Below are 23,333 nucleotides of genomic sequence, written 5' to 3' on the forward strand. Positions count from 1 at the left end.
TGCATGTATGTGCATATGTAGCCTTTGAGCTATATTTCTCCCTAGATAACTCTGGAGATACCTCAGTATTTCTCTGGGGTTTGAGGTACATGGCGAAGTAAAGGATATCACAGAATATTCCGAAATATTTTTAAAATGGAGCTCTCTGTTTACAATCACCCCTCTGTGAAGTCTGACAGAATTGTTCATCAAAGAATCAAAGCTGCCATCCAGTGTTAGGCTTTTTATTTAAAGAGAAGTTTGATTTGTCCTTGGTGGTCTTATCATGTAGTAAAGTAAAGTAAGGGAGGATGATAGTCGTGCTGAAGAGAGAGATTCAAGTGTGTCTGCTCTCAGTGTGCTGTTGGTTTAACTGTCACTCACAAATTCTTGGAGGTTCATTTGCTTCTTGAACTCAAGTGAGACTTGAAAGTATAGCTCTGTTTTACAAAATTTTTGATGATCTTATGATAACTTTTGGAGGCTTCAAATTCAGTAACTAGGTCTCCAGTGTCACAGCAAGGAGAGATGTAAAAATGCCATTATTAAGTTTTTAATAGTCTCTAATACCAATTGTGTATCATAGACAGTTACTTCAGTAGGGCAATTATCAAGTAATATCAAGTAATATCAAGTAATCTCTCAGAATTTTTAATTTATAGTTTCAGTCTATGACCACAACATTCTCACTGCATGACAAGTCCTTTTACTTAAACAGCACAGCCTGTGCTTACCTTTCTATTTACCTTCCCTTGCATTTGTGGACACTGAGTAACCAGTAGTACAGTAATATCTCTGTTCTGATGTATCTAGATTATTATATTGCATCTGTTAGGTGCCAGTGAACATCAACTGATTTTTTACTTGAACCAAGAAAGTTTGGAAGTTCATACATTTCCTTGCAGAAATAGAAACATGGGCCTGAAGAGTCTAGCCTAGGTTTGAAGGCAATTAGTCTTGGTGCTGCTGTCCGTACATTTTGGATATTTAGTTCTTACAATGAAATCCAAACCTGAGAGTGACATCTGAGGTACCTTATGTTGTGTGAATGTGTGAGGGATTCCTGGTTCAAAGAGGGACTGCAGTGTGAAGCCCAGCTCTAGCCTAGTGGGTAAAGCCCTTGCTCTGGTGAGACTGGGTAAAAGCTCACAACTCCTGTTTGCTGAGTGCCTCAGTCAAAAACGTACTAGGCAGCTCTTTGTCTTGGGCACATTCTTTCAAAGGCTGTTGGTTTTTTTTACATTACTCTCCCTGCTGTGCCCTGTTCAATGCAGGAGTGGGAGATCTACTCAACCTAAACTATAGGGGAAACTGGGGAGTTGTTAGATTGATGACTGTGCCTGTCTCCTGTCTGCTGGATGTTTTCTCTCAGCATTATGCTTTTGAATAATGGCAGTGGCATTTCCACCACATCACCAAGCCAGATCTTTTAAAAAAAACCAAAAAACCAAAACTATTTTGCAAGAGGCCCTGTGCTGCTCTGTCTCTTAGGCTATGTGTGCCTGTCAAATCAGGTCCCTTCAGAAACTAAAAGTGTACCTCAATCTGGATGGCAGAGTTGGGCTGGGACAGGTTTGATTCTGGTGCAGCACTGGATGGGGCCACAGCACAGAACTGCAAGGACTGCTGTGTCTAAGTCAAAACAAAAATGCCTGCTGAGCGAGTTAGGTGCTTCAATGATATGGTTTTTATTTGGTGTAGGGAAAGCTGTAGAGGGGATGAAAAGATTTGACCTTAGATCTTCAAGCACTGCCTAAATCCTGATTGCGTGCAGGCACATAATTTTTTTTTTTCTTTTGGATATGTCCTTAAAAGGCAAAACTCTAACACAGATTTTGCACAAAGTATTGTTATTCATCATCATTCATATTCAGAAAACAAAGAGTCATAACAGGACTAGGGAATATGGCTCACAACACTCGTGAAACTCTGACAGTCTTGATGAGGATTGTGAACTCTTCCAGAATAATCTGACAATTCAGCAGAATTGAGGTCATAAATATATTTTACAAAGTCTGTTGTTATTATTAAAGTTTAATTCCATGAGGATATTAGTGCAAACATCTAAGGCATTCTGATAACAAAACCATTTTTTCATTGAGGTGTATACAACCTAAGCTATATATTGCATATACAATTGCATTTTATTAGGAAAGAGTTAGAGCCTTCTTAATAAAGTAAATAAATACTGTGAGCAATTTTTGCCTCTCAAACACATTTTAAGTAACACAATATTGAAGAAGTTGTTGGGACACAGCATTTTTCTGTTTTCATTGCAAATAAGTAACATTTTTCAAGATAAAAAAGGATACCTGTTTTTGCAGTTAATACTTTCGTTTAAGACCAACAGTCTTCTCAAAGATTGTTTTGCTTTACCCCTCTTGATTTATTGATCCAGGAAAATGTATTTTTACAGTTTAGTTTTCATTCCTGTTCAGAGTCTGTAAACATTTTTAATTGTCTTCGGCTGTGATATTTTTTTCAAAGGATGAAGTTGATGAAAAGGAAACAGAGGTGGATGAAGAAACTGCAGTTTTTCCTAGCACTGACAGTACAATGAACCAATTGAGGAGAGATTTTCAGGTGATTACATCCAGCTACAGTCAAGAAAAATTGGGAACAAAACCCAGTGAAGCCAAAACACATAGATACCTAACAAGAGAAGAATTGCATGGTAAGGATAATGTTTTCAAAGCAGTTTATTATGCTACTTCTCCACCTATTGGTGAAAATTCTGAAGAGGAAGATCCTTTTTTGGAATCTCAAACAATTGCTGGAATTCCTCCTCAAATCATTGACTCCACCAAAGGCAGGGAAGACGAGTTCATATATCTTTCTTCAGGCACCGAGCCAACAAGAACAACCACCTCTGGCCACAGTGACGAAGATTTCTTACCGTCTCCTTTTAAACCTCATCAGGAATCTGATGACTTTTGGAGTTCAGTTCCTGCCACTTCTTCATCGCAGCTGGTTACAGAGGAGACCTCCCAAGAAGATGCCCTTCCTTCAGGAAGTCCAGATATAAGTGTGCATGATGTTCTTTCCCAAGGCTCCATTAAATATGTTTCAGAAGTCGTAGCACCCTCAAGCTCCGATGAGCCTCCAAAGCATGCTTCTTCCACTGATGGAAATTTATGGTTTCGTAATGCTACAGATGCAACAAGGCAATCTGTTGATACGTCACCTAGCGGGCAGTTGTCTCAGACCAGTTACACTGATGCTTATCTAGAGGGATTAAAGCCGACCACAGCGCCCTATACAAGCAGCCCAGTGGTTTTACAAGACGCCTCAGATGCGGATTTAGAATTGCCACATTATTCTACCTTTGCTTTCTCCTCTGCTGAATTATCACCTCATTCTATCTCTTCAAGCTCTGGAGAATATGGTTCTGCTTCTGCTGCCAGTGAGGTACTCTCTCAGACAACTCAGCCAGTCTATAATGGTGAGATACCTCTTCAACCTTCCTACAGTAGTGAAGTGTTTCCTCTAGTCACCCCTTTATTGTTTGACTCTCAGATGCTCGACACTACCCCTGCTACATCAGATAGTGATGTGACCTTGCATGCTACACCTGTATTTCCCAGTGTTGATGTGTCATTTGAACCCACCCTGTCTTCCTATGATGATGTACCTTTGCTTACATTTTCCTCTGCTTCCTCCAGTAGTAAAATGTTTCACCGTTTGTATACAGTTTCTCAAATGTTTCCACAAAGTGCTACTCCAGCTGTTGCAAGCGATAAGGTGTCCCTGCATGCTTCTTTGACGTTGGCAGTGGGTGATCCATTAATACAGCCAAGCCTTGCTCAATTTGCTGATGTGATGTCACATCAGACCACTCATGCTGCTTCAGAGACACTGATGTTTGGTCATAATAGAACTCACATATTTTCTCAAGTTGAACCATCCAGCAGTGATTTAAATATGCATGTACTATCTACAATGTCTGAACTTCCTTACGCTTTGTCTGGTAATGCGGGCTCCCTCCAAAGCTTTACTGTTTCCTATGACTCTGCAGAATTTGTGCATGATTCTGTTGACGTATTTCATCAAGATCCTTTATTTAGCAGCTATAACAATGTACTGGTGCATAAACCTTCTTCTGTAATATCACAAGCTGATACTTTGCTGCAGCCTACGCACTCTCTATCTAGTGACACGGATTGGTCTGAAGCATACTCTGGTAGTGAGTCCCTTTTGCCTGATACAGATGCTATGACAGTACTTAATGTTTCTTCCTCTGATTTTGTTGATGAGATTCCATATGAATCATCCGGGTTTAGTGATGTTAATAAGATGCTTCAAAAAGGTGATGTTATATATGGAGATGAGAGAGAACTGAAAATTTCCTCTTCTTTAAGTGAAATGGCTTCCAGTGCTGAAAGTAAAGTGATACATGAACTTTCAACATCTGTTTCTAATAATGTTGTAATTGAGCAGAATATGTCTCTGCAAGAAAGCCCACTTCCTGTTTCTAGCACAAAGGGAATCCTTCCAGTCTCTCTTGCTTTTCCCACTACTAAGATATTTGATCATGATATTAGTAAACTTACAGAAAAGCACCTTTCTGTTCAGCCTTTGCATGTTACAACTCCAGCCTTTGATGACACTTTGCTTAAACCTATGCTTAGTGCAAGCTCAGATCAAGCTCTCTCTGTCCCTGCTTATAGCAAAATGTTATCCTCGACTCAGCTGTACTTTTATGAGACCTCAGCTACATTAAATAACGAAGCATTGCTGCAGTCCTCCTTCCAATCTTCTGGCGATGGCACTCTGCTTAACACAGCTGCAGTTGTGCCTAGTGATCATGTATTGGCTGAAAGCTCAAGGGTTCAAAAAGATAGTTCTACATTTGACCAAATATTGCATCAAATGGCACCAGGTTCTGCTACAACTGAAAGCAAGCTGCATTCTACATCTGCACCTTCTGTGGCTGATATGATGTCAAACACTTTTAGTAAGCCCACAGCGTCACTTCAAGGTTTATCTTTTTCTTATGCAAGTGAGAGATACGTTTCATCCAGTTTATTTAAGAGTGAAGATGTTCAGAAGGTTATGCCTTCATTGTACAGTAGCGATGCTTCATTCCAGCTGACCAGTTTAGAAAATACAAATGCCTTTCCATCCCAGGCAGCGAATGCTGCAGCAACTCCCTTCCTAACAGGTGACACATCATCACATGTAGCAACTCCTACAGACAGCCATATCTCTTCAAGTGTTTTTGAAAGAATTGAGGCTGACAGTGTCTCTTCAAGTTCCACACTTGGTTTTGATCCTGTTCATATGCCTGCAGTTGTTTCTGGTCCTGATGTTTCCGTTCATCACACTCTTCCTTTACCAAATATACTTATTTCAGTTACGGCTGTTCCTTCCAAAAGTGAGATCCCTGTAACTTTGGATAGATTGGTGGTTCCTTCTAGCGAATCCTCTGGGTTGTCTCCCAGTATTATGTCCAGCACTGATTTGTGGTCTTCTGTAGTTGAGGAGGACTATGATGAATATGATGATGCCTTCCCTGTAAGTAACTGCATCTCATGCACTTCCCATAGAGAAGATCAGGATATGGTAGTAGAGGATGAAAATACAAATGTAAATAATAACAAGGATCAGAGTAACCTAATTTTAAGTTCACATTCTGAAAAACCTGAAGAAGAGAAGTTTTCTACTGCTGCATCTGACAGTCAGATAAACCGTGCCGTGGACAGACGTAATTATACATCCATACCAACTTTGACAGCGAATGCGATACCTGAGAAACAAAACAACCTGAAAATTTTGGAGAACCACATTCAGACTTCTAGTGTCCAATTGCAAAACACATCAGAATCTAAGTCTTGGGCTGTTTTGACAAGTGATGAAGAAAGTGGTTCTGGCCAAGGTACCTCAGATAGCCTTAATGATAATGAAACTTCAACAGATTTCAGTTTTCCTGACCATAATGAGAGAGACACTGAAGGGGCAGTTGAAGCAGGTAACTCAGAATTAACTCCTGGATCATCACAATCATCAGCCTCATCTGTTACTAGTGATCACTCATCAGTGTTCAACATCTCTGAGGCAGGTTAGTTTTGGATAAGTCTAATGAATACCATGGGAAGCTGTGAGGGGATACTTTTGTGCCGTAGAGAATGAGAAGGTTTATCTCCAGATAATAAAGGGAGAACATAACAGTGCCGATGGGTGTGATTAAGGAAGCATTGGAGAACAGGAGCTCATACTGAGCTGGCTATCTGGCTACTTAAAACTGCTCCTGAAATATTCTTCAGTAAGATGATTGATGCTCTGCTTTTGGACAGATGCATACTGTCAGCAGAAGTTGAGTTGTGCAAAATCTGTAACCAGAATTGTTTCAGTGCTAATTGTTGATTTAAGTTTCAAAGGTTTGAGAGGGAATTAGATTCTCTGGTGAATTCTTTGTACTAAGACAAGTGCTGCACTTATGGAAATACCACCAGAGGAAACCATGCCTCTGCCAGAGGAAACATGCCTCTGATATTCTCTTTTAAACTTAAAGCAGCACATTTTTTTGTGTTTTCTAAGAGGCTGAACAAGGAAGAAGATGCTGGTTTTATTCTGATTCATAAAAACATGCATTTTTTGTTCTGTGTGTGCTACTTTCAGATTTCAGTGAGATGCAGAATTTTTGTGCCAGATTTGCATATTCCCAAAGTAGAGTCAGATTCTCCTCTAGATGTTTATATTTAATGCTATTTTCTTATTTATTCCTCATAAATTCAGTGAGAGTATTTGCAACCCATGATTTTAAGGATAAAGTCAGAAGTCAAAACTCATAACACAATTCCTTTGTATTTAAAAATGCACTGTGGAAAATCTGAAGTATTCAGGCACATGATTTTCATTCCTTCTTGTGCTAGAGAATTGAAAATCAAAGAAGCAAGTCAAAAATAATCTATGATCTTTGGAAAAAAAACAAACAATAAACAAGGCTGAATTGGTATTTTAGAAAATAAATTGAACTTCTGTTATGTACTTGCATTATCTATAGAGGGCAGTATCATTCAACTAAACCCATTAAGAAATGGCATTCACAAAGCATGGGAAGTTTTCAGCCCAGTCCTCTAAATAAATACCCAGTTGAATTACATAAGGATGAATTTCTCATGAGCAACAGAATACTAATATGAAAAAGTGATTAATTTACACTGGATATAGTTGGGGATATAACAATATGAAAAATAGAAAATGAAAATTAAAAGAGAATAAAAAAAATTGAAATTACTAAGAGTCCTAACAAGGTAGGTGTTACAAAACTGAATTAATAAGTGAATTAGTTCGCTGGTAAGTAGGTACTACTTTGTGTAAAATGCATAATACTCCTTCAAAAATAAGCAAAAATGGCATTAATATTTCAAAACCTATGTTATTGGTATGAATGAGTGTTGCCATAAAATACTAGAGTTTACATAATGGGTGTCATTTGAATTTTTACCAATAGTGACTTAAAAAGGATTATACAGTACTGGAGGAGGAGTACAAGAGGCTTAGTTTGTCTTCTAGATATTACTGAAAGACACTCTACAGTATCATTTCATGTTCATTACATTTTTTCAAACACACAGTGCCAAATACTGACTTTAAATAAGCTGAACATTCAATTTCAGCATGTGTAACATGGTCTCCTGTAAATCAAAGGCATATTTGCTTAATTAAATTACAAAGAAATGCAGCAAACACAAAAATTAATCTCTCACCTGAGAACTTACTTATACATTGCAGTGGATTTTGCAGAAATTGGTGAAATGTCTTTTCATTGTGACCATTACAGAAAAACATTGTCATTTAAACATTTTCCAGTCTTGTAGCTGTAGAGGCATAATTATGCTTGTTCTGAACTAGGATTTTCTCCATAAGACCTCTGTGCCTACCCAAACTTTTCAACTTCTGTTGAAAAACTAAGACAAATTAAGAGAAAGAAATATGCAAAAGTTCCAAACACATCAGTTATTAGAAATCAAAGAAATCTGCTGTAGCTGAGACTGCCTTTTCAGCTGCCATCATTGGAGTGAATGAAGTAGGCAAGAAACCCTCTGTTACAGGAGAAGCCTGCGCTTCATTCCCCATAGGAGGAATCAGAATATGGTCATGAAGTTTGAAGGAACACTGTCATCACACAGATAGGATTGGATTTTATGCTGTGAATTGGTCCAGAGTTGCATAAGCAAGTCTAACTGTTTCAAAGGAATCCTGTTGTGCTTTCTCATGCATGCACATAGTTTTTCTCTGGAATCAATAGGAAGCACCAATTTTAACATACTCAACAGAAACCTGGAGATTTTTCAGAAGCAACTTTGTGCCTTCAATTACTTTGCCCATTGAGCTGTAGAATTTAAAGAGAAGTGATTTATATGGGTGTTAAAGAGTATTTTGAATTTAAACCAAGAAGACATCTGCAAAATTAGAGTGTAGACCTTTTTGCACATAAAATCCTGAAAGCTTCTAAACTCAAGAAAATGGAAGAAAATAGAGCTGCCTGGAAATCTGTAGTGTGTGAAGCCATTTGTTTTTCACATCCTATTTAGAGCATGTAATTTGCTGTCTTTTTTTTTTCCCCCAGATCCAACTCTATTCCTTCCTCTCTTTGTGTAAAAGCTTTTCATTCATGTAGAATTGGTCTCTTGAAATCCCAATGGAGTGCAGATGTTTTCTGTACAGCAAAATTCTGCTCTTATACAGAAAATTCATTGCATTAGGACTGTCTGCAAAAGCAGAAAACATTCTAGGGGTTTAATTCTAGAATGCACAAAAGTGCTTATTTCTGCATTTTAACTCAAATAATGCTTACAGTAAACTGCACAAATTGAAATAAGTCAGTTATTTTACATCAAAGTCACAACTTTGAAATACTTCTTGAGGTATGACCAAAGCTAAAAATAAAGTATTGGTGTTGTCCACCATTGTGTTTCCTTCTTTAATGAAATTATAAAATATTTTGTTTTAATCTTCATACAGATTCCCATGTCCAAATATTTCTGTCATCCAACAGTATATGGCTCACAGAAATATGAAACCAAAGCAATGTCTAAATAATAATTTGAGCACCTGTAAAGATGGAGGTGGGAAATTTAATTGTAGCTCCAATATAGTTGAGAGAGGCAATTGGATTCAAAGGAAGCAGGATGTATCTATAAGGGCAGAATGGGCAATGGATAAAAATATAGAAAGCTAAACTGCAATACAGCAAGCACATAAAGACTTTTGCAAGATCATTTTTATATTAACCTATTAGCCAGAGAAGTGATTTGCATTATATGACTGACAGCTTAATATCAATTCCAGTGCACATTCCAATATTATGTATTCAGCTTTCTTAACTCATTTGGCTTTCAGCTAATAGAACAGATTAAAATAAAAAAACTTTCTTCTGGATTTTAACAACAGTCTGCTATTCTTACAAAGAGAAGTCTCCACTGCTGGAGGGCTGAGTCACATGTGCTTGAACACTTTGCTTTACCTTCTATCTGCTTCTCTTCTGTAAGCTGGTTTGCAAATGTATAAACTTTCTGCGGTACATAGTAAAAAATAGAGGTAAGTGATATTAAGTAAGCTCATTATAAGACACATTCACCTGTGCTGTGCATTTCTCAGAATTTAAACTTGGACTGTTTCAATTTTCTCTGACTGCAGAGGCAAGTAATATTAGCCATGAGTCTCGTATTGGTCTAGCTGAGAGTCTGGAATCAGAGAAGAAGACAGTTATACCACTTGTGGTCGTATCAGCCCTGACTTTTATCTGTCTAGTGATTCTTGTGGGTATTCTCATTTACTGGAGGTAAGTTGTATTTTGGTTGATCTTTTTTTCAGTTCTGAAGAGGTATGATTTGAAAAATGTGGTGGGCATTATTGAGCTGGTTTACGGGAGGGAGATTGGATCTTGTCTCTTACCTTGCCTTCATATTGCTCGGTGTCATAAAGATGACAAAATAAAGTGGTTTCTGTACAAAATACTCAGATGCAATTTTTTTTTTCCAGAGGGTTTAACCACTACAAATAGTTTATTCCTATATCAATAGACCTTAGTAAACAATAACTCATGATTGATGCCTAGAAACCAAGTGACTAAATGGAGCACTGAGAAAAACAAGAGGGAGAAGAAAAATAGACATCATGGCATGGGGTTGTTTACTATCTTTCCAATCCTTTACCTATTAAAAAAGGTAGTTATCAATTTAGAATGAGAATCTATTGTCCTCAGCAGGACTGTGTTTTCTGTCAGCCTGTCAGGGTGTGTCCCACATGGGGACAGAACTCATTCCATCCCTGAACAGACTAGGCTGGAGAAATTGAGTTCCAGGCAAGTTTGCTAGTGAGTCAGGCAGTCTTTGCCATGATTAAAAACACTCAACTGATGAACCTTGAGAAAGATTTCTTCTGCTTTTCAAAGTAGTAGTTAATTGCCATAATAATTGCAAGAGTAATTTCTTAGATTATGCTTAGTTGGATAACTCTATTCTCCATCCCAGGATTTCCAGCTACCCACCTGCATTCTAAGAATCTTTTCGTGACATTCATGTTATGCAACATGATTGTTCATATTCAACTTCCAAGGGTTTCATCCCTGATGCTGAGCAGTATTTGAAATCTCTTCTATTTGCCAAAGAAGGCCATGCATTTAAAGACCCAGATTGTACAAGGCAGTTCTAGTAATCCTACACGTTACAAGCTTGTTTTTGTCGAATAACATTGTGTTCATTTTGTATTCTTTCTCTGGGACTGAACGATTCTGTAAAACAGGTCTTTCAAAATGAAACAAAAATCCCGTTAATGAGAATATCTTCTTGCCTTGAATTTAATCTTTTCTGTATTTCTTGTGTACTACAAAATAAAATATGGAGCTCTTTTATTGTTAATCCTCAAAATTCTCTTGGCATTATGATAACACCAGTAACTATTTCTTATTTCAGGGGAATGGAACATAAAGACTATGCATCATAGATAGGACTTTATGGCCCTCTTTCAAAGTTGCCCAAACACCCACCTCTTATTAAAGACAGGAAAAAAATCAGAATATTAACTTCATTGCTATGCAGATTTCATTAAGCCTGGAAAATATTAGTAGAAACTCTGTACGATTTTTCTAATAGATTTAGTTTGTTTTGAAATAATTGCTCTTAGATGTTAATGTTTATCTTGCACTTTTTTTTCCTTAATTTGGGCCAATTATTTTCACTTATTAAAGTTCATAAAAACATTTAGGTTTACAAGAAGTTATTCTATATTTCTTTTGCAATGGTAGTCCAGAAAAGCCATTGGTCTATCTCAGCTGGTCACATGAATGAATAATGCTTTGGGTTTTTCCCACTATTAGCTCCTTATTAGAATATTCAAAAGGTGTGTTATTTGGTTTAAAACCAAATAACTACCAAGAGCAACAACTTCCAGTCTCTCAAGGTTAAAGAAAGGCAAAATTGTTTATTTCTTCACTTTAATGACTTGTATCAGAAAAATAATTCTGTACCATCTGTTGTTTGGGTTTTGGTTTTGGGGTTTTTTTAAAATGAAATTGTTAATCAGCACTTGAGGAAATTCCTCAATCTCTTCACTATCTCATTAGGCACAATTTAAATCTTTTTTTTGATAGATATTTATTTCTCTGACAGGGATTAAAACTTCTAATGGCGATATTGTCTAAAGATTGAATAATTACCTGTAGGAAAATACACAATTTTTAATGACTCTGGTTTAATGTATCTTTTTTAATTCAAGCAATTTTCAAGCAATGTAATTTTCCTTTCATTTCTTCAGCATGATTATGATTACAGTGGAATAAACAAGGAGATTCTTTGCCCTTTTTAGTGGCCTTGCTGTCCAGATAGACTTTTTTAAATTGCTTTAGAGAGAGTTTTCTATCCAAACCTAGTCTATCCATTTCTTTCAGTATCTGTCTACTTTCTGAGTTCTTTAAGCAGAGATGGGGCAGGAGTGCCTGAATGTACTTGCTCTCTTCTTGATGGCTTCATTATTACTATTCTGCTTAATTATTCATATTTATGCAGATCAGCTTTTATAATGTTTATTGTATGAAGAGCTTGGAGAATAGTAACATGGTAACAGTTATCAGTGGACCTTGCACCATTCAAAATTCTTTTTCAATAAACATGTGTGAATTGTAGTAAAAGACCAGCTCTGATGACATGAACCACAAACTGCTAATGCACTTCCAGGTCTATTTGCATCTGTAGACATACTTCGTATCAGCTGCCTGTCATGCAGCCTGTTAGGCATTTCATGATAACAACACTTCAGAAATTACCAACCCGATGACAGACAACACCCTGAGTAGTAATTTGAATTTTAAATTTCCCCTGCCACCCTAAATGATTCAAATTATATCATATCATACCTGTCAGAGAATGTTCCTTTTTCGTAGCCACGACTTGAACTAATGCCTTGAGTCCTGTGATAAGTTTATGGGAACAGAGTTGAGAACCCTCTCTGAGGATCGTTAAGCTTGGACATGCAGAAACACTTAAACTAGATTTAAATATACTGAGTCCAAACTCATCCATCCATAAAGAAAAAACTTTTTAACAGTGTACCATGTCATAAATAAAAGTCTTAATAAAATCTGACAATTAAAATGCCACTTGAGAAACACATAAAAATTAATTGCATCTATTTAAAAACTGAATAATTAGCATCCATTGAGGATGCACTTATAGATCCTTTGGTTTTACCAGATCTTTAAATTTTCTGTACATTTTAAATAATCTAGTAAGAGTTTGAGAATACCTACTGGCAGATAATCCTGTGAGCTCAAAAGACACTGAAGTTTTCAGAGAAAGAAGTAGTCATGCCTCTAAGACCATTCTGCATGAGCAGCAGAAGCACAAACCCATGCTCTCACAGGCCCCTCTGACTCGCAGAGCCCAGCTCCCGTCCCGAGTCCCGGGCAGGATCCCTCTGCACACACACAGTGCCATGAGCGCAGGGTGCCCTGCTCCCCGCCAGCCTCAGCGCCAGAGCCAGCCCGGCTCCCAGCGCTCCCTGCCCAGGGCAGAAGCAAGCGCACATCTGGCTCCAGGGGCCCAAATGAAAATCTGTGTCCCCCACAGTCTGTGTCCCCCCAAGTCTTAGCCTTGTAGTCTCACGTAGTTGCCGTTGAAGTGTTCTTTCAGATCTAGTATCCCTCCTGTCAGACTGAAGTGCTGCTGCTGCTGCTGCTGCTGTACAGATCCAGACACTGTAATTAATTCAGTGGTTTAGCACTGCCCCCATATATAAAGTGTGTGTTTGAACAAGCGCAGTGTCTAAATTACAAATTACAGTTTTAGGTTGGAGATCTAAGTGCTGTGATGAAAGGTGTAAATTAAATAATCAGGTTATTGAGTGATGGGACCTTTGTCTGGAAGTTTGAAATAGTCATCACTTTTTTCATTAACAACAAGTGATAATTAACGAGATGTGAGTATTAACATTAGGTTTAGTCATGAAGGCTTTCAGTGCTGATGCAGAAGCAGATGGAGTGCCTATTTATGAGTCTTATTACAGGTTAAGTCAACTGCTATGAATTTGTCTCCCGAATGTGCTAAGGGTGTAATTTATTTTCAGCCACAATTAATTTTTAAAGATTAAAAATACATTGGCTCAGTGAGGGATAATGAGTGTATGGCATAATATGAGGACATTTTAAGTACAGCTTTAGATGTGAAAGTCATTATGCTAATTAAATTCTTTATAGCTCAATCTTTTCTCAAGCAAATAGGTGACAACGTTAGTCCATAAACCTTACACGTGATGGTTGTTCACAAGCAGTAGACGTTTGGGAGAAAGACAGTTTTTGGGTTTGGAGCTTTCACATCAGACTGCTTGGCATGTTTGGTTGGTGCAGTTTTTAATAAACACAGATACAGCATTTGCTGTACAACAGCAGACAGGGCCAGACTTTCCAAAGTGTTTTATTATTTGAAGACTTGGAGACTTGCCTGCGTCTCAGAGTTCTCACAGTTCTGATACTAACTCTCGAGTTTTATGCTAGCATGGAGACAGCCTCTTTCACCTCAGCAGCCACTAGCTCTGATGCTAGAGACTCTAAAATTTAGAAGGGGGTTCCCAGGTTCCTCCAGAGTGGGTTCTTGGCCTGCATCCAAAATTGCCATTTCTAAGTAAAAGCACGTACCTAACAGATAGTATTGCTCCAAATATATCATGCAAAGTCAAAGTTTCTCTGTGAACATCACAAATACAACTTTTAGAGAATTCTAGCTGGACTTCAGATTTCATTGTCATGTGAGTTACCAGAACTATTTTGCATGTCTCAGTTTTCTCTTTCAGGAAGCTGTGTGCTTTTTCTTGTGTTTTAAGAGAATCTGTCTTGAGCACTGATAGAAAATTCTCAACACATTGTGAGAATATGGGCATGTTTCCCAGAGGCTTAATTCAAATAAGCTTACCAAAGTCTTTATTATCTATAGTATTGGTTCTGGAAAGAATGACAACAGCCACATATTCCCTATCTATTTCTCAAAGTATCTTCAAAATTTATTTCTGTTTATAACAATTATATGAGGGTTTTTATGACTGCAGCGATACAGGAACAGAATTATGCAGTTTTTATGACTGCAGTGATACAGAATTTAAAAAACCAGTGATTACACAAAGTAACAAACATACAATAGCTGCAGCCAACAGATCTGAAGAAGCAGAATCTTGTAAATATAAAATGAGATTAGTATTTTCATGAGGCGTATATTTCTCTTTAAATTTAATGATTATGAATAATATTTCAGAGAGATTAAATGACCCAAAGTCAAGATTGTTATTAGCATGTCTAATCATATGGAGATTTTTTAATTAAAGAGGCTTTGCAGTGTTTACAGCAGCAGTTGGTTATTCATTCCTTTGAATAGCTTGAATTCTTAACAGATGCTATTCCTATTATCCTCACATCTGGATTATAGCACAGATACAAATAACATTGTGAGTCATAGTTAAGGTTGGTTCCATTTGCATTCATACTTCAATGCTTTTGCAACAAAGCTAGCATCTCCTGGAGTTAGAAATCCCCCTGTTTCTGTCTGTCAACTTTGGGAAGTCCTCCTTGGCTAAGGTGTTGCAATTACATTATGAAAATTTGTTTAGCCCCAGTCACAGCAGTTCTAGAGCCACTGTTTTGGCAGTTACAGGGCATGTTGTTTTTATTGCATTTCCATGTCTGCAGTAGCATCTATCAATGAATTACCAGAACTGATCTCAAACATTGCTCCATCTTCAGGCCAGCACCATCACATGAAAGGGAACAGTAATTATTTAAGGGAATTTGGATAAGTAAGGAAGACAGTGGTGGTTTTTGTACTTGGAGTTACGCAGCATCTACAGTAGCTCCTGATGCAGTTTTCCTTTCAGCTGTCACTATGTCTGATATGTGCTCTATCTTCTGCCTCTGGTATAGGTAAAGATGCATGAACTATGTATTATGCTGAGGTAATGTAGTATCTTCATGTTGTATAAATAATTTGGTGATGTGCTGGGGGAATATTTATATTGCAGCAGTAGTATTTGACACTCCATGAAACTTGGTTTTCAAAACCATGATTTTTCTTTCTGACTCAGTAATGCCAGAATTCTAAATCATCTCAGATAATGTTTTGGTGCTTTCTTTTTTTTCAATGTTTTTTGTATATTTATTCCTCTCTAGGAAATGTTTCCAGACTGCTCATTTTTATTTAGAAGATAATACATCACCTCGAGTGATTTCTGCTCCCCCAGCTCCAATCTTCCCAGTCTCAGGTATTTCTGGCAACTGTTCTGTGGATTGGTGTTAACTGTTGGAAGATGCTGCTTTATATGTGTCAGTATGAATTCTTCAAATACTGTAACATCTGTAAACCAGAGATTTGTAACCTCTTGTACAAATCTGTGTAAACAGGTACACTTGATATTGGCAGACTTGTGTTATTAATAGTCTCTTCTATAGGTAACACAGAAGAGAAATATCTTCAGTTTACAGTGTTGCCTCAAGGATACTCTGTGCTTTGTAGCCATCTTAAGTGTAGCCTCCCTAGAGTGGCTGCTCATGTAGCCATCTGAGCTGCACTAAATAGCTCTAGAGAATTACACCAGCAACAGATTCTGTTGTATTTCTGCCTCTAATTGGATTTGTCACCTGTGTATAGAACATGTCCTATTCTTTTTACCAGCAGGATGAGGATGTGCCTCATCTGTCTGCATTTCACTTGCAATTACAGCCTGTTCTTATACTTACATATTTTACTAGCATAATTACTATGGTATAGCTATGTGAACTTCTCATTAAAATAATGCAGAAGTTCAGAATATTATTAGCATTTTCTGATTCTACGTCCACCACTTTTATTTGGGGAAACTTTTTCCTTTCTTTTCTCAAAGAGTATCACAGGAGCATATGCAGCCTTCCAGTTTTTTCAGTCTGTGTAGAATGAAATAGATTAATTCCATTAATCTACTTAAACCCAAAATCAATTAATTCTGAAGCAGATCCTAAGCCACATTCTCACCTATGAGACATGGTTATCTTGTTCCACAAGGAATGTTTTTGCAAGCTATGCTATTATGTAAGGAGATGAATTTTCATGGAGTGACTCAAGGAAGAAAATCAGCCCTTGTGTGGATAACTAGTAAACACAAATAAATCCCAAATATTGGGCTTCCATTGTAACTGAATTGTAGACATCTTTAAATGCATCTTGTATGGATTGACGCTATTAGGAGATGCATAACCTATTACTAAATGGTTAAAAAGCAGAGCTGTGGCTTCATTTCAGAAAGCATGATCATATATGAATAAGCAGCAATCATAGGAAATCTCTGCTTTAATTCTCCATCATTAACTGTATTGAACTACAACTGTATCATTTTCTTACAATTTTTCCTGACCAACTCACCTTGGGGGGAAGTGTTTTCCATTTCATAATTACACTTACAGTTATTCTGAGTCCCTAAAATGCATGTTTTGAAACTGGAGGTTTTCCTTCTGAAATGGTGATAAATATTAAAGAGAAAATTTTTTTCTCAGTGACTGAAGATAGAAAAAATATTTTATGGAAAAAGCTGCAAGCTCTAAGGAAATAGTTTTATTTTGCATGCAACAGATGTCAAGTGAACAGTTATTATGTTTTCTATTGCACAAATGTTTCAACAGTGTAATTTTAAAATTGCATCTAATTACAGTATAATACTAGAAAAGAGTGTAAGGCAGGAAGAGTGTTTTGCTACTGCTAAGTTTAATTCTTATGGTTGTGACCAAAAGCACACTCCACAGATCTCATTATATATTAAGTTTTCCTTCCATAGAATTATATATTAAATTTTCCTTCCTTTCATTGGCAAAGATAGGAGATCTGCAGTTATTCAGAGAAAATGCCATGGCCCTTCACAGCACAGTTCAAAGATGCATTTAAATAGCAATGAATTACAGGGCAGGATTCACATCCACTATCAAACTCTAAGTAGTTTGGAGTGATACTTGCCATCCAGATATAAAATTCATTCCTGGGTTCAGAAGTGATTGAATTGGGAGATTTGCATGGGCAAGGAAACAAAAACCTAAGATTTATTTCTCCACTATTCTTCTCAGTCTTTGAGTAATTTACCTTCCCTTCTGGTTTTGTGTTTGCATACCATTAGGATAAACACTACATGCCAGGTTTCATCTCCAAAGTGTGAAGATTGTGTTACACATTTGTTCTGCTTCTCTTAGGCTTGACTGGATAAATTCACTTTTTGTATTCAGATCCAGTCATATAAGTGGGAGACCAGATGGATCTTAGTACAAATCAACAAATTCTTGGTAACTGAAAGCTAAAATTATTAGGTGGGCTAAATACTGAACATCTGTTGATGTGAATAACAGGTCCTTGTTCAATGTTTCTGACGTTTTGTTCACATATGAAATGGTGATGAAATTACAGATTGTGAAATAAACATATTTTTAAACCATGAAATACTTTAAAAAAAAATCCAACAAAATCATTCTTCAGAACAAAATCTCAGTGAAATAATATCATCCTTTAGCAGATAATTAGCAAACAGATGACTGTTTACACAGCATATTTGCAGTAAAGAGAAGATTTAAAGTCCCAAAGGTTTTTGATGTTATTCCTGATGCATATTCTACACAATTTTTTTTTTGTATTTGTCTAAAGTAAATTGGAGATGTTACTTTAATCATATTTATTCCTTGAGAGTGGAGATGTTTTCTTTGTGAGTAGCCAAAAAGTCTTAAACATAAATCTTTCATTTAAAATTTGAAGTATGAAGCCTGATGTGAAAATCTGTTTTCAGTACTGCCATGGTCAGACATAAGATTATTATCAATAAGTAATCATAGAATCACAAGGAGAGCTGGGAGAAAATTCTCTATGGAAGGTAGTCGCTAAAGCAGTAAAAGATGAAAATTGATTCCTGTTTCTCTCAGATGCCAATGCAAACATGCAAGTGTCAGTTAATGTGAAAATACTGGCATAATGCTGCTTTAATTGAGTAGGCTTGGGACCATGAGGCTCCAAGTTCCAGTGCAACACTGATCAGCGTGGAGCACCCAGACAACTCTGCCTAATCATTCCTATTTACCAGTATTATTCAGAGCTGTGCTCTCTCCTTTTGAACATCTTGCAGCAATGAGCTAATCCTCCCATGTCTCCTTGAATTCACAGGGAATTTGGAGCGTTCTTCTATTTACAGACAAGCTCAGCATCTTGCAGAATCAACTCCTTGATTTGGGGGGCTTACAGACAGAGCAAGACCTAGCAAGGCATTTTCATTATCTTCTTTCCAAATAATAATTTAGAAATGTACATGGCATCAAAGAATGTTGTATTTTTTGGGGAGTTGTATATCCAAAGTTCATGCCAAGAATTTTATTTCAGGATGTTTTGTGGATTGCCTACATATAAACTTCATTATATGTCACTGGCTTTTTATTCTACATAAATATATTTTTTGTCTTTTCCCACCCCTAAGATGATGTTGGAGCAATTCCAATAAAGCATTTTCCCAAACATGTTGCAGATTTACATGCAAGTAATGGTTTTTCTGAAGAATTTGAGGTATGGCTCTATGATGTCATCTTTTTATTTGCACATACAAATAATGCTAAGTTTAAATGCCTGCAAACAAAAATTGGGGCATTACATTCTGACTTGGGTACCAATTTCATGAATGCATGTAAATGTGAGTGCTTTGAGCACAGTAGAGTGTTGATGCATAAAGCCTAGGGAGATTCCTTAAATCAGGACTGGAATATAAATGGGAATGTTTATTTTTGGGATAAAATACCAAATAACTGTTTGGATAAACTGTGCAAAGGTAGTGCAATGTATATGGTTTATCAGATATAGTGATAGATCTAAAGCTTTTCCAATACTAATGAAAATTGAATTTTGCAGAAGCTACTCATATTTGCTTGTTCCATTTACAGAGAAAATAAAATGGAAGTAATAATGAGTACAAGTGGCAAGACTTCTGATTAACAGGGGAGCTAATGTAGTCTTCATATGTGGTAGTGAAAGTTTTACAGTTCCTTTACTAAAGTATATGGTTCATAAGAGGTATTTCAAAATGTTGAAACATATGCTCTAATTGTCACCATATGTAATTAATGATCTTCATTGTTTTTCCCACTCGTGTATTGCAATCACTTTAAATATGGATATATATGTTCTAACTTAATTCACATAAGCATTAAAGCCCCAAATACCTAATTAAAGCTGTGCCATTAGCAATTTTTACAAGAGATTTCTAATAAAATCAGTCAGTTGGGATGGAAACGAGTATTTTAGCAGATCTATATTAAGATAAAATACAACAGTAATATTCCTGTTGAAAAAACAATAATGAAAGTAAAAATTCAGAGTTTTGCATCTGCAGGTTTTACTTTTGTTTCCCCAGCCAATGTATTGTGATCCAGTGGACCAAAAATTCCATGTCCTTCACATACCTTTCTTCATCAGCATTTCTTCTTGAATTCATTTAACATTCAGAGTATTGATTTGACTGTGGGACCAAATTTTTAAATACTTGAGAATGTCCAGTACATATTCATGTATTACACATGTCCATATGCACTGATGGAACTGGGCTCCAGCTTGACTAGCTATTAATAAGAGCAGATGTTGAAGGACTGTATGTAAATACAATGGATACAAAGTTCTTTCAGCATTAGCGAGTACAGCAATGCAGAAATCAGATTGGTCATTCTAAATTGATCTTTTCCTACAATTTTACTTTTCCTAAATTACAGCAGTGATCTAAAGACCAAATATAGTGCATAGTGCATGTCTCTGGGCTACAGCTGCACCATCTGAAATATTTCATGCTAGTTTTAACTATTACCAAAAAAAAAAAATCTGTGTCCTCTTCATTTGTTGGAGATCTTTTTTGGCTTTATGGACTACTCCAGAAGTAGTGTTCAGTTCTTTTCTCTACTGATAGAGAACTTAGAAGATTGGGAAAAACTGAAATATAGTAATTGTCTTTGCAGAGTTAGCATATATTTGAAGAGTACAAGGCTGATTCAGATTTTTTTTGGGGGGGGGGTTAGCATTTTTTTTTCTATTACTACAAAATAAATAATTTAAAATATAGTTTTTAAACTGAAAACAATGTTTCATATAGGTATTTAAGTAGATTAAGGTGACTGTCATTAAAATGAATTCTAAAGAATGTTGGGCAACAGCCTTCATACTTTTAGTAATGGCAATGTATTTGCTGTTTAAAAGTGTGGACCTTATAAATGCTTGAGTTTCCTGTCAGCTAAAGTAATCAATGAAATAAATTCATTTTGTGAGTCTTACAGACTTTGTGCCTGTCCTGTCAAGCCTGTCTCTCTCTTTATAAAGTTGTTGGCTTCACTGTGAAACTGCGGGCAGCCTGAGCGAGGGCTGTAGCTCTGTCTTTCCCCAGAGTGCTGTGAGGCTGGCTGAACTGCACACAGTCCTGCTTCAGTGGAGGCTTTGCAGCTGATTGCAAAGACAGCAAAAGCATTCCTCAGAGAAACTAATGCATTTATAAGGACACATAAAAATTCCAGTGAACTGTTACATACATAGATAATCTGGCTAAAGTCTGTGGTGTTGCTCATATGTACAAGCTTTCACTGGCTTAAGGCCTAACATTAAAGATAAAGATAGGAAAAGAGATGCTAGCATTTTAACTGGGAAAATTACCTCTTGTTTCCTTTAGGAGTTATGTCAAAATACTCAGTTTTGTTGTTATTATGGATATATTGCATGACCATAACTGTTTTCCATATATTAATTGTAATTTATATAAACACTTACCCATTTGTTCTGTGCTGTGGAATTTGATTTTTTTTACTTTTTTTGCATTCATTCCCTCATTAGACACTGAAAGAGTTTTATCAGGTAAGGAATTATTTCACTGCAATTTTTTTAGCAATGAAGTAGTTGTAAAATATCATAGATAATTGGGTATAAGGTTGTGGTTCTTTTCATGCTTGCTTACAGTATTTAAAGACATTTTATGTGTTTTAATAGTTACTAAAATGTGACATACTTTTTTTTCAGGAAATCCAGAGCTGTACTGTAGATCTAGGCATTACATCAGACAGCTCTAATCACCCTGACAACAAGAATAAGAATCGATACATAAACATTGTTGCTTGTAAGTAAAGGCATCAGTTGTTGTTTTGTGTGAGAAATCATTATAAACAAGTACAGATTTATATGTTATTAGCAGGAGCAAAAATACTTTTACGCTGAAAGCTCCAGCTGTTGATCAGCAAAGTGCTCCTTGGAGAGGAGTTAGCATCAGACTTCACATTTCTTCAAGTTAGTCCTCTGACATTCTGCTGCTTTGGTGAGCGTGTGTTAGCAAGATACATTTGAGTCTTCTGCAATGACCCAAAGGGAGTCAAGAGATTTTGTTATAATGACATTAGAAGGCCAAAGAAGCTTTGATTGTCAAAATTAATCCATCTTTGATATAGAGTAATGGTGATTTATTTTCTCTATGCCTCAAAATCCCTGGATATATTTACTGTTAAATATAAACATAAATGTTCTGGTTTTATGTTGTGTTATGCCTGGCAACAATGCAATACAACAGCTTCATTAGCCAATACACTTGTTTGCCCATTGCATCACTCTCCCAGATTTTTCTTCTCTGAAACACATCTATTCAGTTTTGTTAATCTCTTTTTCAAGCTGTTTTCTCTGGGGTTTTGATCATTTGATGGATGAATACTTTTCTTTTTAACTCTATAGCATTTCAACTTTGTTCTTGTTTTAAGAAAGTTCTAAATTAAATATATCTTCAGCATTTAGTTTCACTAAAGCTTAACAAAAAAAGTCAGAACCCAGTCAGCTGTCAGGCAGAAGAAAATGTAAACCAGCAACAAGACATGCCAATCTCTCTGGCTAAAGATGTCTCTAAATGGACAAAAACTCAGTGGTTTTCCTCTGCCACTGTGTTTTGTACCTGATCATACAAAAGGCACTAGCCCAGGGGTTGCTTTATTAAAAAGCGGTGCAGAGGCAGCTCTAGGGCAGCTGAAGTAGCAAGAATTGTCCTCTCTAAGTGACTCAAGTGTAGTTCTTACAATCAGTGCAGGCTGCAGAACACTTCAGCTCCTCCTGATGTAGTTACTGCTGACTCTTCAGATGACCAGCATTTTCAAAGTCCATTGCTCTCCAGAGTCCACTCTTTTAACTTGGAATTAAAGTTCCTCAACACTGGCGCCTGCTGTCATTTTGAGACATCCCACTGTGCAGATTTGGCAGTCATGACACAGGACTTAGAGAAGACCTGGACACCTTTACAAGCAGCAGCTAAAGGCCATGGAGGAAGCATGTCATAGTGGCTGAAATGACCCCAGGTGCTTCTGTTCAGGCCATTAGATTCTGAATCTCTTCAAACTTTGAGTGCATTTCTTTATTTTTCCACAATTTAGAATTTTTTATCTGCTTCATACCTAAGAAGAAGGTGTTTGCATATGTGATTGTTACTGTATTGGCCTTATGCAATGTAAAATACGTCACTATTTTTATGAGAAAGAATATAATTCTTACCAAAAATTACTTATTTCCTCCCTTGTTTTACTGCAGATGATCATACTAGGGTTAAATTAGCACAGCTTGCTGAAAAGGATGGAAAACTGACTGATTACATTAATGCAAACTACGTTGATGTAAGTGCCTTTTTTTATCCATTGGCCTATTCATCTGTCAGCCTTTCCTGTAAAAAAATGATGTATGGAGATGAATAGATTTAATTCCGAAAACCATCACAATATTACAGATTTTGTTAAAAAAACTTCTGTGATTTAAGTTAAGCCTACAAAGTTAAAGCAAAGGTAAAATTCCAATTCTTTCTTGAATCCATCTTGATATTGTAGCAGCTGC

At 36.7% G+C, this 23,333-nt stretch overlaps 1 protein-coding gene across 6 annotated transcripts in view; it reads left to right on the forward strand.

Moving 5' to 3' along the window:
* The window catches only part of PTPRZ1 (protein tyrosine phosphatase receptor type Z1), a 131,800-nt gene that overhangs the window by 95,704 nt on the left and 12,763 nt on the right, over positions 1-23,333 (forward strand). For 3 of the 6 annotated variants that reach the window (XM_059847187.1, XM_059847185.1, XM_059847189.1), the window contains 7 exons: positions 2,467-6,037; positions 9,622-9,766; positions 15,632-15,723; positions 18,934-19,019; positions 21,315-21,335; positions 21,498-21,594; positions 23,037-23,119. In XM_059847187.1, the coding sequence (XP_059703170.1) occupies positions 2,467-6,037; positions 9,622-9,766; positions 15,632-15,723; positions 18,934-19,019; positions 21,315-21,335; positions 21,498-21,594; positions 23,037-23,119 (4,095 nt within the window). The remainder of the gene's footprint in view (positions 1-2,466; positions 6,038-9,621; positions 9,767-15,631; positions 15,724-18,933; positions 19,020-21,314; positions 21,336-21,497; positions 21,595-23,036; positions 23,120-23,333) is intronic. The other 3 variants (XM_059847188.1, XM_059847186.1, XM_059847190.1) reach the window with 2 other exon arrangements.

Source organism: Haemorhous mexicanus, chromosome 5, assembly GCF_027477595.1.
Source record: "Haemorhous mexicanus isolate bHaeMex1 chromosome 5, bHaeMex1.pri, whole genome shotgun sequence".
Classification (NCBI taxonomy): Eukaryota; Metazoa; Chordata; class Aves; order Passeriformes; family Fringillidae; genus Haemorhous; species Haemorhous mexicanus.